This window comes from Palaemon carinicauda, chromosome 5, assembly GCF_036898095.1.
Source record: "Palaemon carinicauda isolate YSFRI2023 chromosome 5, ASM3689809v2, whole genome shotgun sequence".
NCBI lineage: Eukaryota > Metazoa > Arthropoda > Malacostraca > Decapoda > Palaemonidae > Palaemon > Palaemon carinicauda.
The window spans coordinates 70,595,683-70,615,682 of record NC_090729.1 but is presented as its reverse complement, the minus strand read 5'-3'; the positions used below and the strand labels follow the sequence as shown (position 1 = coordinate 70,615,682).

Sequence of the window (20,000 nt, the reverse complement as noted above, 5' to 3'; positions counted from 1 at the left end):
AGAGAGAGAGAGAGAGAGAGAGAGAGAGTATATGTGTGTTCACAGCCGATTGTCGTGACCTAGAATGAGAAAGACCACTTGAAGAAGCGGGAGGTGAGTGACCTTACATATACTCAAGTCCTCTCTCTCTCTCTCTCTCTCTCTCTCTCTCTCTCTCTCTCTCTCTCTCTCTCTCTCTCTTACGTTTTTGGCTTTCCTTTGCGCAAATGTAGTTAGTGTAGATTCGCTTTGCCATTCGTAATGCTTTGGGTTTTCTCTAGTTTCTCCAGCGTGGAAACTTGCTTTCAGACTATATACATTATGGCTGTTTATCAAACGGTGGAAAGTGTTTAACTTTCAAATATTTAATAATAATAATAATAATAATAATAATAATAATAATAATAATAATAATAATAATAATAATAATAATAATAATAATAATTTGATTCCTGATAACTCAAATAAGCGTTCATAAAATGTTTTACTCTAATTAACCCATGATCATGGTCTATACGCTTGACTTAAAAATAAAACAAACTCACTTTCGTTTTTTAAGGATATTTCATTAATAAAGAATATTATCTAATATTCTACACAAAATGAATATGAAATAAAATCCTCGAAAAAAATTATTTCATTTTTATATATATTTTTTTAAATTATCTTAATTTTTTCGCATCATTTTCAAGTTTTCTGGGTAGTAAAGAATAGATAATTATATAATAATACTATCTAAACAATAATGAACTACTAACGTATTATGCTATTTATAACATAAAGAAAAAGAAATATCGTTATACAAGTAGTAACGTTTATCTGATAACTTTATGAAAAATTACCACTAAACTTTCGGCTTCACTCCAGAACAGAGAAAATTGTCAAAATAGGCCATATTATGCAGTAAGCTGTTTAAAATTGCACAAGCTTCTAATCACAAGAAGCTAGTTTAAATAATTGAATATGAATGTGCAAATGCGTTAAAACTCCAGTTGTGACTAGATTGTGGATTGATCTTCCTAATCAGGCGGTTGAACGTAGAACTTCAGACAGCCAAACTTTCTTTTTGTAAATGCTGTTCTATAGAGCAGACAGAGAGGAGTCTCGTTTTACAATTTATAGAGACTGGTCTATTTTAAACGTTTTACTGATCTAAAATTAGTGCATAGTTTTTATTCATTACTTATATATAGATTATCTACTACTCCCTTATTTCCTTTCCTCACTGGGCTACTTTCCTTTTGAAGCTCTTGGGTTTGTAGCTTCTGCTTTTCTAACCAGAATAGTAGCTTGAATAATAATAATAATAATAATAACAGTAATAATAATCTCCCCTATATAATAAAGAGCAAGTGTCTGGCTAGTGTGTTGTAGTTAGGAGAGAGGGAGAGGGCAGGAAGGGTTGCATCTGTGCACATATCTAACTAAATATTTAGTCGTCATATTTGACTAGTCGCGTACACTAGTAATAATAATAATAATAATGATAATCACTTGTTTACATTGTAGAATGTCTGGCCCAAGAAGCTACAGAGACCCTAAAACAACTAAACCACAACACCGGTTGCTTCTTTGTCCAGGGCTATTTTCACCGAGTGGGATATGTGACCTCGCTTCCCCGGTCGTTATCCACATGTCAAAGGTTATGCGCTCACCTCCAGTATAAAAAAAAAAGTCCCAAATCATACCAGGAAAATTCTCTTTTTAATTTTCAATTGAATTCATGCGTCATCTCTCTCTCTCTCTCTCTCTTCTCTCTCTCTCTCTCTCCTCTCTCTCTCTCTCTCTCTCTCATGATGACAGTTAAGGATTAATGACACCTAATCCCTGACTAATGCCGTCTTCCCAACCTACCAATCCGGTGGATTTTCAAGTCGAATATATTACCGTAGCAGAAAAATGTTTCAATGCCTAAGAAAAGAATTTCTGGGGTTGAACGGACAGGTTTAATCAACAAATTCTCAACCTCTCTCATCTCAATCTAAGAGAGAGAGAGAGAGAGAGAGAGAGAGAGGGAGAGAGAGGTGGGGGGGGAGGGGGGAGGGAGGGGGGGGAGAAATTATGGTTGAAAACTGAGATCAGGATTTTGATTCTAAAGTAAAAATCAATATTATCAGAACCTACACCATGATGAAATTCCTAATTGAAGCTACCCTTTATAAAACCAAATTTCAGAATATTGAAAAATATAAATAGAAATGCCAGAAAATGAAGAGCGTCGTAGCTTGCCCACCCTGGCTGACCCTCAAGAGCTTCCGTGCCCAAACTCAACAAAGACTGAACGGATGAAGATTCTCACCTACTGCTAATCGCTCAACAGTTGCAGATTCGTTCCAGTCACGCATAAGTACCAATCAGCATCGGCGGATCAATAACAGCCAATCACGACCACGGACAATGCGATTTAACAAGCCAGTGTTGTCAGTCTTCAAAGCAGATGGCTGTCGCTTAATCTTAGAGAATCCTTATACTAGCGAGGTGACTAGACAGTTAAAAGCGCAGAGGTGGGTGTGGCACACACAAAAGCAATCATTAAATGTAATTCAAAATCAGGGTGATCCTTCGCTGATTTAAAAAATGTATTTATAGAGTATTCAGAAAAGTGTATGAATAGTAGTAATAGGTTATATTATTAAAGTACACAAATTAAGTGTTATATAATAAGTTAAATATGTCCAAATTAAAAATTAATTTCTTCACAAATGTACAAACACAACTTTGTCATTAGGAAAAAAAACTATTTAATCACCTAATCGGTTTAAATGTTTGAAATAAATAAATATGATATACTCAACAAAAATATAATGCAACACTAGACGCTGTTAAATAAGGAAAGATTCCTTTTAAAAAAAGCAAACGGAACTTGTTACGTAGAATTTATCAACATACAAAAAATGCAGGCTTTTCTTACGATACGTGTATCATACAGAATTGAAAAAAAAATGTATACTCATCTTTTTCTAAATATCATATTAATACCAGTAACATAATTTTCGAGCTACGTTTCCGTGTCTCATCTTCCAATCCTTGGCAGACCCCCCCCCCCAACCAACCCCCAACTATCGTTCTCCCCCACACAGGGTCCACACAGTCCCCCCTCCCTCACGAATCGCCATCGTTCACTATCGGTCGCCCCTTTTGCCGCTGAACGTATAATAATTGCCGACATCCATCGTCAGTGGGTGTCGTGCCTACGAAGATCATGTTGCTACGGCCACGAGGGCCAACGCTCAGATGGCCAAGGAGGAGCATTACATGAAGTAATCCACGCTCCTACCTCCACCTTTGGGGGAACCCGTTCTTGGTCTACTACTACGAGTACGGTTTTGGCATCAGTGCTTGGCGCCTTTCCTCTTACGAAGTCTCTCTCTCTCTCTCTCTCTCTCACTGTGTGTGTGTGTGTTTGTGTGTGCGCCTTTCCTTTTCTGAACCTTCCCTTCTCTAGCTTTCATTTCTTATCATCTCTCTCTCTCTCTCTCTCTCTCTCTCTCTCTCTCTCTCTCTCTCTCTCTCTCTCTGCATTGTACATGAGAAATGAGAATGTATGAGTTTTCAGTTGAAACATGAATTGCTAACAACTTCCAGCTCATGAGTTTCTCCAAGACTTCTTACAAAGATTTGGGGTCTGGGGAGATGAAATCTGTGATGGTTTAACTGGTTTGACCCTCTATAGACCTTGGGTTTGACGATATAGAAAATAAACTGACCAATAGACGGGAAATAATACGGTAAATAAATCTTATTGAACAAATACAGAGTTGCAGAAAATCATCTCATAAAATATATATTTTCAAACAAACGAATAAAACGAAAAAATCATGACTAAAAATTGAACTTCAGCGGCCAGTTCGAAGATACATATTACATATACAGTATAGACTTAATGTTAAAGCATACTTTAGCAATTCCTTATAATCCACCAATAGTGGTCCGGAAGTTCGTATGATTGGCCTTAATTTGAGTGCAGTCTCTGTCTATGTTAATGGTGAGGCCCTTGTTCTCAAACTCAAACACTTGGGAGTGGGTGGGTTTTTTCTTATTGTTGTTTATGAGCACTATAGTGAGTATAGGTGTGGAATACCTGGTGTTCCTCAGGGTAATGTTCTTGGCCCATTGCTTTTAATACTATATACACATGACAGGTGGATTAGCCTAGAAAACATACTCGTTGCATATCCAAATGATGCTACTCTCTTTGCTTTAATTCCATCTTCTTAATGAATCCCGTAGTAGAGATCTGGCTGAAATTAGTGCAAGGTGCAAATTATGGGGAAAAAGGCAAATTAGGCTCCTCAACATCCAGATCTAAGCATTGATAACAAATTTACTTATAAGAAACACATTCCGTACAATTCTTATTCAATTGCACAAAAGAATTGGCTTATTAAGAAAGTCTTCTATGAGTTTGACCAACCAATCTATTCAGAAGAAGTGTTTTGATTTTTCTTTCATCCTACCTTATTTCGAGCATTGTTTTCTTCAGCTGCTGAATCTCATCTTAGTTTTTTCGGAGGACAAAACCTTGCTGTCTATTAAATTTCTTATTCCTGATCAAGATATTAATCTCTGGCACCGTCGTTCAGTTAGTTCCATATGCCTGCTGCATAAGATTTTTCATAACTCTGACAATCCTTTGTATCCAGATCTTCGCAGACAGTACAATCCTGTTCGTAATACTGGACATGCAGTTAATTCTAACAGTCGACGCCCTCTCCATCACATGACTCAATAGTATACAGTATTCTAGAACTTTTATTGCAGCTATGAGCAGATTATAGAAGGATCTTCCTAATCAAGCAGTTGAATCGGTGGAACTTCAAAAGTTCAAATCAGCAGTAAATGTGTTTATGTTGAACAGGGTAACATAAGTCTCTCTCTTATATATGAAAGATCTATTCTAATGTTGTTACTGTTCTTAGAATATCTTATATCAATTATTCAATACTCCTCTTGTATTTTATTTACTTAACTGTTTCCTTTCCTCACTGGGTTATTTTTCTCTGTTGGAGCCCTTGAGCTTATAGCATCCTGCTTCTACAACTAGGGTTGTAGCTTAGCCTAATAATAATAATAATAATAATAATAATAATAATAATAATAATAATAATAATAATAATAATAATAATAATAATAACTTCAGGGCCACACATACCTGTCGTGCAAAGAATCTCAGAAAAATATATTCTTCAAATGGGCTACAGAAAAAGAATTAAACAATTATTTTTCTCTCTTGTTCCGTTAAATGGGACCATATTAACTCTTAAATAATATTGGTAGTAAATTTAATCATATGTAAGACTATAATACAATATTTCTTGATGTAGAGAACAAAAAAAAAAAAAAAAAAAAAAACGCCATAGTATTATAAATCCTTAATCTTATTCCGAGAAAAATTAGAATTTAATTAGGAAGATAATGAAAAATATTGAAAAAAAAAATATACAAATCGTATAAAACTGCCTTCTGGTTGTCCTAATTACTCCGCGATTTGACATATAAAATAGGAGTCCCAGTCAAAAGGCTATGAAACTTACTCCTTATCTCACTACTTTTAATTATGAGAATAAAAAAATGTTGAGAAAATGTTTCTACCCCGAGGAAAGACTTGATCTAGCCACACACACACAAAAAATGTTCCAACTACAGACAAAGAGAACCTTCTTACGATGCAAGACTGCTTTCGCAGTAGCTCTCTCTCTCTCTCTCTCTCTCTCTCTCTCTCTCTCTCTCTCTCTCTCTCTCTCTCTCTCTCTCTCTTAATTTTCCGTGTTAAATATCTTCTTCCTACCTACTTTACTGTTAACCTAAACGTTGTAATATCACCTCCAAGTAGTATTTAATACAATTAACTTATTAACTCCTACATAAAAGTCAAAGAACACAATAAATCTCAATAAAAGAAATTATACGAATTCAAAAACAGACGTTATCCATAAGGAATGAAGTTGAGCTTAAACCTTCGCAGCAGCAATAAAGACGTATGTTAATGTGCCCTAACATACAACATTACAGGAGGAAGCTCAGGAAACAATGAGGAAATAAAATAGAAAAAAAAAACTCCCAGGGCAAGATCTCGTACCTCAGTGGGAGAAGGACAGTAATGAAATTCGTTGCAAGAGGCAGTAAATGAACTAATAAAAAAAGGACGCTATTGCTCCGAGTTAGAACAGACACGTAATAAAGAACTTTGAACATTTAACGGCCTATTGACCACCATTGCTGCTGTATGGGAAACCTTGGCTTCAATGGACACAAACTAGGAGATAAAAGTCTTTAAGGTTTTTTGTTTATACCCGCGTCTAGGTCGTCTACCCTCGTCTGCTATCTTCGATTATCGATGGAAAGTCGATAACAAAAGGTGATCGACGTGATGGAAGTCTTTGATTTTATTATAAACTTGAATAACTTTAGGTTTAAATAACACCAGAATCAATAATAATAATAATAATAATAATAATAATAATAATAATAATAATAATAATAATATTATTATTATTATTATTATTATTATTATTATTATTATTATAAATTCAACTTCCCCTTTTGTAAGATGAGCGACTAAATATTTTCTAAACAACACCATGAATACAAATAAGCAAACTTACATTTCCGTCACTCCATGAGAGAGAGAGAGAGAGAGAGAGAGAGAGAGAGAGAGAGAGAGAGAGAGAGATGAAAGGTGTTGCCATATTAGTGAACGCCAGCCTCAGTACTGCACTACTGGCTTCTCATCCTGCCCAACCAAAGACGCTTCTTTGTTAGAACAATGAAGCATTATTTTTCTTCATGCAATTAACCCACCCACCCCCTCCCCCCTCCCACTTCCCCCATACACCCCATTCCCTCTTCATCCCTCCTTAAAATCACTATTTTTTATTCTAAGCCATTTTAAGTCTTATCTGTGGGAAACTCCAGCGTGACCATACCCTGAACAAACATTAAATGTTATCTTTGTTTTTTCTTTGATGCGTTGATTTTCCATTTTCAATAAGTCATTATCGGTCTCAGATATCTGCAAATTCACCAGTGTTAAAACATGGAAATTGTGCCTTGCAACTATAGAAAATATGTTAAGGTAAAAAAAACAAATTGAAATATATAAAATTGACTAAATATTCTGTCCATCCTTTTATGTTAGGCAGAAAAACATTTTACGTGGATCGGGAATCAAACATAAAAGTCAATTAACCTAAAGGAACAAATAACAAAATTCCCTTCACTACCTATCTCCTATAATGAAACAAATAGGCTAAGTTAAAAATCATGCCGTAACTATTATTAATCGTAAACAAGGAAATTAAAGAGGAAAAGTTGACAACAGGAGCAACGCCCAAGGGGTCTGATAGGGAAAATAGCCTAATGAGGAAAGGAAATAAGGAAATTGATAGAATAAGGTGCTTGATCTGAGAGATCATGGTTTGATTTTGGAGTGTCCTTCTCCTAGAAGAGCTGCTTACCATAGCTAATGTCTCTCTTCTACCGTTATCAAATGGAAAGTAGCCACAAAACAGTAATTAACCCCTAGAGTGAAGAATAATTTTTCGGTTATCTTAGAGTTGTCAGGTGTATGAAGAAGGGGAAGAATGGGTAAAGAATAGGCCAGATTATCAGGTGTAAGTTTGGTAAAGAAAAATGAGCCGTATCCAGAGAGAGGTCAAATGAAGTAATATCTGGCCATTCAAAGAACCCTTAAATCTCTAGCAGCTGATGCCTTACCAAACCTACTGCCTATAAAGAAAAAAAATGGGATAGTTCTATATTAAGATGTTGACAAAAGAGTAAATATCTCTGCAAATATATATATATATATATATATATATATATATATATATATATATATATATATATATATATATATATATATATATATACATATATGTATGTATGTATCGAAAAGCAATTTAAATTGACGGGCTATAGTTTTTTTGGAGTTATATTTACAAGGGTCACTGACGACGATAACTTAATGGAATATTGGAGATATGTTTTGTGAATGATACCTCACTTTTTATTATCAATAATTCTTATTTGTATACTACACCTTTCATAATAATATTTATCATTACTATTTCGTGTTATACATAATCGTATCATCTAAAGACTCTCATTATGTTTAATGGATAATGGCTAGGTGTCTAACAAATAGCAAGCACCACTTTGAAGTGTACAACTTTACCTTTTCGGGTTCCCAATCTTTTATCTTACATTATATATATATATATATATATATATATATATATATATATATATATATATATATATATATATATATATATACATATATATATATATATATATATATATATATATATATATATATATATATGTATATATATATATATATATATATATATATATATATATATATATATATATATGTATGTATGTATGTATGTATGATTCCGGCCAAAGCGCGAAATAAAAAGCAGCTGGTTGCGGACGGTGAAAATTACTTAAATATCTTACGGAAAGTTCCCAGTAACAATTACACATAAAAATAAAGCAACTTAACAAACATCAAGACCCAAGGGAAAGAAATATAAAAATATAAATCTGTTAAGAATTCCACCATGAAAACCACAATTAACGCTTAATTAAACTAAGACAACTTCCACTCCAAAGGAAATACAGTAATGATCAGATCGAAAGTAACTTCTATGAAAAAATAGAACTAATGAACAGATGGTAATTATGTGTTCTATCTTTCATTGTCTACTTGAGTTTAAAAATAACTGCTAATGGAAAACATTAGACATGGTGAATTATTTCCAATTATCACCTTTAACTATTTCTGGCTTGTGTTGTGAGTAACTTTTAATAGTTGAGTAATTAATGGCCAAATGAAAATGGGCTTTACCAGGTAAAATTGTGTTCTTTGGCCCAGATAAGATCCCCTGTGGCAGCTGGATTAAAGCTTAAGCAAAATCTAAACTTCAGAAAAAAACAGATAATGAGAGGATGAGATATCAAAAATTTCTATTAATTATCAAGAATAAAATCATAAAAGCTGCTATACGTTGCAATCCTGATCACCATCATTATTATTATCATCATCATCACCACCTGTCTTCTGGCCCTCTAGCTGCGTAAGACACAAGCTTACACATGTCAGATGATTTTCTGCTGTTTAAATTCTAGATGTTATTTACCAGATTCATTCCTTAAAAAATTCTATCTCCTCTTACGGTTGTTGCCCTTCCACTTAAATACTCATAACACACAAAAATCAGAAATTTAAGACTTCCATCTATATTACCAAAGACGATAAGATGTCATTGCTAATCTTTTAATAAAGTCACTCTTCCACCGAAGGCTACAGACGATTCCTTAGAACACTAATGGCTTAATTAACGACCGCACACACAGTCTTACTACATTATTTCGAAGACAACATTTGGATGATGGTTTTAGCTATAAATGATTCGTTTGAGCAACAAAGATGAAAAAAAAAATCCGAACGACAGTACCATAAGAGCTGTACATACAATGAACTCTCGAATCTCGCAGATCAAATCTTCTACAGCTTATAGTTTACCGCAGTTATCCAATCCCACGGGACATTAAAATACACTGTTAAAGCTGGGTTTTGTAAAGACAATGATGAAGTTATCAATGTAATGTTTACATCTCTAAAATTAGCTTTTTATCCACCAAGAAAAGTCATGTCATTTACAATGCCAAATTTCGGTAATACAGTATACGATGACACATAATTTGATCGTAATATAATCTTGTACCTATTAAAAAACGTTTGGGTCTGGCTAGAGGCAATGTTAATATTAACCTAGGTATTCTAAACTATATGGATTACTTAAAATTTCTATAGATGAAATCATATATTCCCTAGGGAGGGGCAATGAGTTAGGTGTTAGGAAAAGAATTCAATATAAATCGCTAGAACCCTTTTCCCGCGTTAATCTCTCAAGTCATGACTACTAATTTCAGCATTAATCACGTTTCTTTTCTTAATAGCTTTTCCTGATAGCTTAATTGAAATATGGAATGTATTATTCCCTCCGAAGACTTACATTATACTACTATAATTAAAAGATAATGACAGAAGAGTCATAACATTCAATATAAAGCCGTCATTTTCCCGCGACTCACGTGTTTACTAAGACCAGGATCCACTGCACCAAGATAAGAACTTCAATTGAGAAAATCTGATACCGAAAAAGTACTTACTTTTACGTTAAATACGGACATGCCAGCAATGGCTGTTAATATAGAGACGTTACTTGTCTCTCATGTGAGGGGAGGGGACTGATAGGATTAACTTTATGGTTCTCATTGAAAAATAAAAGCGGTACGTTTTGTGATTAGAAAATTTGCAGCATTCCTTTCAATTAAGGGTTAGTGGAATCTGTAATTACTTGTACATAACCGAAAAATAAAGCAATTTAACCATTTTACTTATTAAATACAACGGTTGTCTTACTCGTGCAACTAGTATTCAAAATAACATCATCTTTAAATTCTTTATTTTGAATAATACGCGAATGCATCGACTAGTTTTTGATAATTAATAAGAAAAAACCACAGTTGACCTATAAAGTTAAAGAAGTTTAACAGCTACAAAATAGAGGGCGAAAAAGTGGGTTAACCACCATCCCTTGATTGTGGTCAGGAAGTTCGTATGATTGCCCTTGATTTTAGTGCTGCCTTTGACCTTGTTAATCACGAGGCCTTTGTTTTCAAACTCAAACAAATGGGAGTAGGTGGGTCGTTTTTTTGGCATTATTATTGATTTTTTAAGTAATACATCTCAAAGATTTGTTGATGGGCACCTTAGTGAGTATAGGAATGTGATATCTGGTGTTCCACATGGTAGTGTTCTTGGCCCATTACTTTTCATACTATATACACATGACATGTGGTTTAGCCTAAAAAACAAGCTTGTGGCATATACAGATGATGCTACTCTCTTTGCATCAATTCCACCTCCTGAATGTAGATCTCGGGTTGCTGAATCCCTTAATAGAAATCTAGCTGAAATTAGTGCATGATGCACATTATGGGGTATGAAGTTGAATCCTAACAAAACTCAAAGTATGATTGTAAGTAGGTCAACATGGGACATAGACATATACATATATGTGTGTACGTGTAAACAGTATATGTATATATATATATATATATATATATATATATATATATATATATATATATATATATATAAATATATATATATATATATATATATATATATGTATGTATATATATATATATATATATATATATATATATATATATATATATAAATATATATATATATATATATATATATATATATATATATATATATATATATATATATACATATATATACATATATATACATATATACATATATATATATATATATATATATATATATATATATATATATATATATATATATAGCATACTGCTTTTCCAATTAGGGTTCAGATTAGAAAGTAATAATAATAATACCCCATATATATATATATATATATATATATATATATATATATATATATATATATATATATATATATATATATATATATACAGTATATATATATAAATATATATATATATATATATATATATATATATATATATATATATATATATATATATATATATATATGTATATATATATATGGGGCTGACATCCTGGGATAACATTTAATGAAAGGAAAGGGGGATAAAATTCAGAAAGATAAACAGAAAAAGAAATGGACGAAAAGGATAATAATACACCAAGTAAAAATTTCTATTTTACGCAGTTAAAATCGGAGATAAAGTTCAAGGGTGTTTTGCCATTTCTTTATAAAGGTTGTATAACATTTTAGTTATAAAAAGTTTTTTTGTGTGTGGGGAGTGCAGACCATTCACGTATCCATTTAATATATATATATATATATATATATATATATATATATATATATATATATATATATATATATATATATATATATATATATAAATAAATATATACAGTATATATATATAAATATATATATATACATATATATATATAAATATATATATATATATACATATATATATATATATATATATATATATATATATATATATATATATATATATATATATATATATATATATATATATTAAATGGATACGTGAATGGTCTGCACTCCCCACACACAAAAAAACTTTTTATAACTAAAATGTTATACAACCTTTATAAAGAAATGGCAAAACACCCTTGAACTTTATCTCCGATTTTAACTGCGTAAAATAGCAATTTTTACTTGGTGTATTATTATCCTTTTCGTCCATTTCTTTTTCTGTTTATCTTTCTGAATTTTATCCCCCTTTCCTTTCATTAAATGTTATCCCAGGATGTCAGCCCCAGATGAAATGTAAAAAAAAAAAAAAAAAAAAAAAAAAAAAAAAAAACAGGGAATATAATTCCTTTGGACACTCATCACGAGCTAATGTTGACAGATGAACGATAGTTATATAAACAGTATCTTTTACAAAACCTCATTCATGAACCCTGATAAACTCTCGTGTAATGCATGGTTATCTAAACCGTAATAATAGGGGGAAATCGGTTTAGCTTATTTTCCTCTTCAAATTTGTAGATTACATGATCTCTCTCTCTCTCTCTCTCTCTCTCTCTCTCTCTCTCTCTCTCTCTCTCTCTCTCTCTCTCTCTCTCTCTCTCTCTCTCTCATTTTAAGCATCATCTAAGCACAGAAATCCCGCCAATCAGGATAAGGATAAAATCGAATCATTATGATTATCTCAATTTGCCTTCCTAGCCTATGAGTGGTCTACGTTGCAAACAATGTTAAGGTATTTGTGGAGATTTAACAACTGTGTTATTAATATCATGCGAATATTTATCTATGAAGACGCCTTAGATAATTTGAATTATAAATAGACCCAAAAAAAAACTAAAATAGAAGATTCAATATTAGAGAATTATTCAGTTTTGCAGAAAAACTGTAGGCTTCACAGAGAATCTTGTCTATATTCTTTGGTAAATTAATAATAATAATAATAATAATAATAATAATAATAATAATTTGGCAGTAGACCCACTTTGAGGCATGTCTCATTGAATATGATCGCTACCTCAGTAGCATCGATTTTGTATTCTATTTTCTTAATAGATTTGATGATTTTCTCTTGAGAATTACTGCATTCCGCCATAAACAGGGCAAAATTCATCCATCATTATGGGCAAGGTAAATTCAAGGTGGGTTAAAATCGGGTTTAGTGTAGAGTTTATAAAATGAGTAGGCCTACACAAAGTAAGCAAAGTACAGTGTACAGAGTTTGTAAACTCTACTTAAATGCGATTTTGACCCACCTTGCATTTACCTTGCCCATAATGATGGATGAATTTTGCCCTGTTTATGGCGGAATGCAGTAATGCTCAAGAGAAAATCATTAGATCTATGCAGAAGATAGAATACAAAATCGATACTACTGAGGTAGCAATCATATTCAACGAGACAATAATAATAATAATAATAATAATAATAATAATAATAATAATAATAATAATAATAATAATAATAATAATAATAATAATAATACAGGTCACTACTCCATTCGTTCCAGGTTATAGTTCTAAGTCTCAAGCATCGTTGATTTACCTTTGAAATTAATAAAGTCCTATCTGAAAAAATGGAATAGCATTAATAATTTCTTAAACTATAGTTCGGTATATATTTTGTGATTGCAATATCAGCAGAACTAAATCGCAATGAATTAAATATCACATTTATCAAAGTGGAGAGAATAATATTGCCTTATGTAAACAATGGGACTGTACCGCATGTGTTTCACACACGTTCGTACATTCTAACTGTATTTCTTTTTTTTTTTCTTTTCTTTTCTTCCTTTGTAAATCTCGCAACCTCAGACACCCCCCCGCCCCCACACCCTCTGATAACAGAACCTCTTTAAACTTGCCTTTTTCAGTGCATTAGCTGGTTTGAATTTTCGTGACGTTTTTGCTCGTAAGTACTTGTACATTAGCTCGTCTGTTTAGTATAGTTTAGTTACATTCCTCTTGCCTCTCTGTTATAACCTAACAGCCCACTCGCTTAGAACATTAATTTATGCCAAGCAAAGACGTTTTTGTTAAACGCAATTTGTAGGTTTAAAAATGCGAGAGAGAGAGAGAGAGAGAGAGAGAGAGAGAGAGAGAGAGAGAGAGAGAGAGAGAGAGAGAGAGAGAGAGAGATCCCTTACGTTTTCCTGTTGTTCAATGGTAGTCAATAACCATGTATCATTCACAAGAAATGAATTTCACTTATGAAAAAAAAAATCATAGAAAATGCTTGTTTCCCTGATCGTTTAAAAATTCTCAATATACGCACGATAGCACTCGCTAAGAATAATTGTTGGATTACGTGTTTTTTTTACAATCGATTCTATATTTTTCTTTGCTATGAAATTCTCACTTGTTGGACATTGAAACCGAAATCCTCATAGCAGCTTTACTAATATTGTTGTTGTTAAAACGACAAACCTTGCATGATAGAATTCTCTTCCATGAGGATACACTCGGGCACCCTATTCTACCCTATTTCTCATCCTATTTTTGAAGTTTTGCAATTATATGTGAGAGATATGTTCATAATTTTCTCAAAATATTTCATTTTAATTGTTTATTATTTCTCTTATTTATTTCTTTATTTCCTTTCCTCATTGGGCTTTTTTTCCTGTTAAAGCCCTGGGAAAACATTATAAAATCAAGCACTTTTTTCATGAAATTACAATTATTTGATTCTTATGATGATTTTGGAAAAGTTTAAATAAAAATAAATTGAATAATTGATAAAACATATATATTCCTCTCTGTATATCGATAATCAATCAACTATGTTTACTTCATAGGACCATCATGTAAATGATAATGAAAACCTTACGGAAAATATATTTTTTTTTTACATAAATAGACTACTTATTTAATAGTCACGCTTTAAAACTTAATAATGATGACATTACGTATTTAGATTTGCGTCATTCAAAAAAATTCATTTTTCAACTAAAACAACTATAACAATAGCAATTTATCCTCAATTATTCTTAATGTACATTTGGCTAACACTGATCAGATGCATCTATCTTCTATTTTTCCCTACTTTGTAAATAACACCATTAGACGGGGAAATTAATCATAACATGGAATCTAACTTCTATTTTCCTCCTTTGCGAATAACACCAATTGATCTTAACGGTGAAAACATAACATCGAACCGTTTTGAGTAGCAAAAGAACAGACCACCTGAACAAGCTCTTGAAACTAAAGGTCGTCATGTGAACAAGTAACGACCACACATGGAGTTTATTATTGTCCTTATTATCATTATTACGAGCCAAGGTGCAACCTAAGTTGGATAAACAAGAAGATACAAACCCAATGAAAAACACTATAATAAGGTAAAAAATAAAATAAAAATAAAAAGCTAGAAATAACAAAAGAAATATAAATATGATGCATACAAGAGTAACATGAATTATATAAATAATGTATGAATTATGATACAAGGTGCCTGTTCAACTACTCAACAAATAATATATATATATATATATATATATATATATATATATATATATATATATATATATATATATATATATATATATATATATATATACAGTATACATATATATATATATATATATATATATATATATATATATATATATATATATATATATATATATATATATATATATAGTATACATATATATATATATATATATATATATACACAGTATACATATATATATATATATATATATATATATATATGTATGTATATATAATATATATATATATATTTATATATACATACATATATATATATATATATATATATATATATATATATATATATATATATATATATTTATATTCAGTGTATATATATATGCATATATATATATATATATATATATATATATATATATATATATATATATATATATATATATATCTACATATACATATATATATATATATATATATAAATTTACATATATATATATATATATATATATATATATATATATATATATAAACATATATATGGGCAGATACATAGATATTTATAAATAAACACACATATATACACATACACACATATAAATATATATATTTATGTGTGTGTATGTGTGTGTTTGTGTGTATGCGTGTCTGTCTGTGTCTACGTGTGTTTTTAAGGATTTTAACCAATTTTATAAATTCCTTATGAGAGTCTCTATCTATTTTCCATTCTTTATATACATACAGGTAGTAGGTTGGCCAAGACACCAGCCACACGTTGAAATACTACGGCTAGAGAGTTACGGGGTCCTTTGACTGGCCAGACAGTACTACATTGGATCCTTCTCTCTGGTTACAGTTCATTTTCCCTTTGCCCACACATATATCGAATAGTATGAGATATTCTTTACAGATTCTCCTCTGTCCCCATACACCTGACAATACTGACATTACCAAACAATTCTTCTTCACCCAATGGGTTAACTACTACACTGTAATTGTTCAGTGGCCACTTTCCTCTTGGTAAGGGTAGAAGAGACTCTTTTCGCTATGGCAAGTAGCTCTTCTAGGAGAAGGACATTCCAAAATCAAAACATTGTTCTCTATTTTTGGGTAGTGCCATAGTCTCTGTACCATGGTTTTCCACTGTCTTGGGTTAGAGTTCTCTTGCTTGAGGGTACACTCGGGCACACTAATCTTTTTAACTTCTCTTCCTCTAGTTTTGTTAAGGTTTTATAGTTTACATAGGAAATAATTATTTGAATGTTGTCGCTGTTCTTAAAATATTTAATTTTTCCTTGTTTCATTTCCTCACCGGGCTATTTTCACTCATGGGGCCCCTGGGCTTATAGCATACTGCTTTCCCAACTAGGGCTGTGACTTATATATATATATATATATATATATATATATATATATATATACATATATATATATATATATATATATATGTGTGTGTGTATCTGTATACACAGAAACATACATACATACATATATATATATACACATATATATATAAATATAAACACATACACACACACACATATATATATATATATATATATATATATATATATATATATATATATATATATATATATATATATATATATATAAATTATATATATATATATATATATATATATATATATATATATATATATATATATATATATATATATATATATATATGCTGTATATGTGTATGTATAAACATACATACATACATATATATAAATATAAACACAAACACACACACACACACACACACACACACATATATATATATATATATATATATATATATATATATATATATATATATATATAAATTTATACATTATATATACATATATATATACATATATATATATATATATATATATATATATATATATGTATATATATATGTATATATAATGTATAAATTTATATATATATATATATATATATATATATATATATATATATAAATTTATACATTATATATACATATATATATACATATATATATATATATATATATATATATATATATATATATATATATATATATATGTATATATATATAACGTATAGATATAGACATGCAATACTTGGACACCCATAATAAAAAAAAAGAAAATAAAACATCCTAGCTGTAACCTATAATCTAACTATTTCGCACTGTCGTCAATTACAACTCCCTTCACTGTCTATTTTTTTTTTTAAGCTTGCATATTTCTTTTATACACTATAATTTGTCCCTTTACCAGATAGTATCAAATCATCCAAAAAAATTTGCTGTCAATGAAGACGAGTAAATTGATTCTCTTATCTACTATGAAAATCTCTGTCTCTTATCAGATGAGAATTTGCATGTTTTCTCTCTCTCTCTCTCTCTCTCTCTCTCTCTCTCTCTCCTCTCTCTCTCTCTCTCTCTCTCTCTCTCTCTCTCTTCCAAGTCCAATTTGTGAATTGCGCCTCAGCAAAAAAAGGTTATTTTATCAATTTTCTTCAGAGGTAAAGTCCTTATTTGTATTATTACAATAACAAAGGCACGTTCATCTTGTCCCTAAATGACTATATTTGAAGGCACGGTTTTTCAGAATTAAATTACATTTATATAAGGAATTTTTAACAAAAAGATCCAAACACGAGAATTTTTTCTCATGAGAGATAGTTATATATATATATATATATATATATATATATATATATATATATATATATATATATATATATATATATATATATATATATATATATATATACGTTAATTAAAAAAAAAACATCTCAGGCAAGAGTATTACTGTTGACTCACTTCTTTCATAGAGCCATAACATAAAATATCATTATCGACAATAATTAATCACAGCAAGAAATAATCAGTGAATTTATATTCTTACAGTGAACCAATTTATTAGTGATTTTATATTATCACAGTGAACCAATTTATTAGTGAATTTATATTATTACAGTGAACCAAGTTATTTGCCAATTACATCATCAAGGAATAATCATCAACTGAACAAAGTCTTGGCTGTACTACAACCAATACCAGAAAACACCGGAAGCTGTGTCTGAAATAGTTAACTCTTTACCCCTGTGACAGAAGAGGGTTCAGTCAGAGGCATTTGAAGGGCAATGCTCACAGCCATGAATTTTCTATAAAGATTCTTTGAAAAAGTGAACAACTTTTTCTTTATTTTACTTCCAATATCCATTTCGTAACAATGCACACGTCTCTGTAATTCTTTATATGATTGGGAAGGAATTCCTCTACACAACTCAATATCCAATGCATCAAATAATTGAATAAAACGTCACATTCACAGTATATCAATTCTGACAAACAAACCAAAAGAACAATTACTGTGGTGTCTATAACTCACCTTTTAATTCTGGATGCGTTGAATAGTTTGGCGGTTGTGGAGTACCATCACTACTACTACTCCTATCTGTCTCTTCAACTACTCCGCCCTCAATCCCACCTGCAGAGTTATTCAGAAGCACCTCGCTACTGCACGAGGCCTCTGACACCTCCGAAGGGGAGGAGGCTGACGTTGATGTATTGCGCTGCGGAACGTAAGATTCTTCCATGTCTTGCTTTATCTGCACCGGGGATAAAGGCTGCAGGTCATCGGGGCAGGTCGCAGCCTTCCCCGCTTCGTTTGTATCTGTCCTGACCACCATGTTACTATCTTTACCTGATGTCTCGGTCTCTTTCAGAGAGGGCGTTTCACAGGCACTAGAGACGCCTTTCGTCACCGAGGCCGAGCACTGGCTATCACACAAGGCGGCACACACTTCCCGCGCACTGGCACTTCCGGATTTTGTCGTCAGCAGAGCCTTGAGGGACGCCCTGCTTCCGAAACCACCTCGGGCCTCGATAGTTTCCTCCGATTCCTCGTAGGACTCCACTTCGTATTCCTCGGTAATCACGAACTTGTCTTTTTCATTGTCACTGGGTTTGCACGAGGGCCACAGGGACGAACCGTTGGGGAATGACTGTGGGCGTGTGGGAGGTGGGTGGATGGAAGGAGGCAATGGGCGGTGTGAAGCAGCAGTATGATGGCGTGGACGACGGCCACTGCCCTGTGTTAGACTGTTGAGAGCGGACGGGGAAGAAGTCGCTACGGCCACATGTTTCAATGTGGTGGCGTTCTTCTGGCCAGGCCAGATTGGGGCTGAGGCTGCTGCTGCTGCATCAGGGCTTGAGGGGGTCTGCGGAGGAGCTCTGGGTGGGGGAGGGGGAGATCCACACCCTCCGTGGGGGTCAGATAGGGCACGCGCCCAGACCACCTCTCTGTCCTCAGAAGAACTCTGACCTCTGGAGGTGGAGGAAGGCGTTGCCAATGAGCGATCCGACGGAGTCCCCTCCCCGTCCCCCTCCTTATGCTCCTCCCCCTGATCCTTCTTATCTCTCTGCAGTTTTTCTTTTCGATTTTCTTGTTGGTGCCCTTCGTCATCACCCGTCGGTCGTTTCCTTTCATCATTTCCATCATCTTGCTCCTCTTGCGCTTCGCCACCA

At 32.1% G+C, this 20,000-nt stretch overlaps 1 protein-coding gene across 1 annotated transcript in view; it reads right to left on the bottom strand.

Moving 5' to 3' along the window:
* LOC137641328 (uncharacterized) overlaps window positions 1-20,000 on the bottom strand; it is a 1,100,455-nt gene that overhangs the window by 895,898 nt on the left and 184,557 nt on the right. Inside the window, exon 3 of the mRNA XM_068373764.1 lies at window positions 18,862-20,000. This exon is cut by the window's right edge and continues 102 nt beyond it. Within this exon, the coding sequence (XP_068229865.1) occupies window positions 18,862-20,000 (1,139 nt within the window). The remainder of the gene's footprint in view (window positions 1-18,861) is intronic.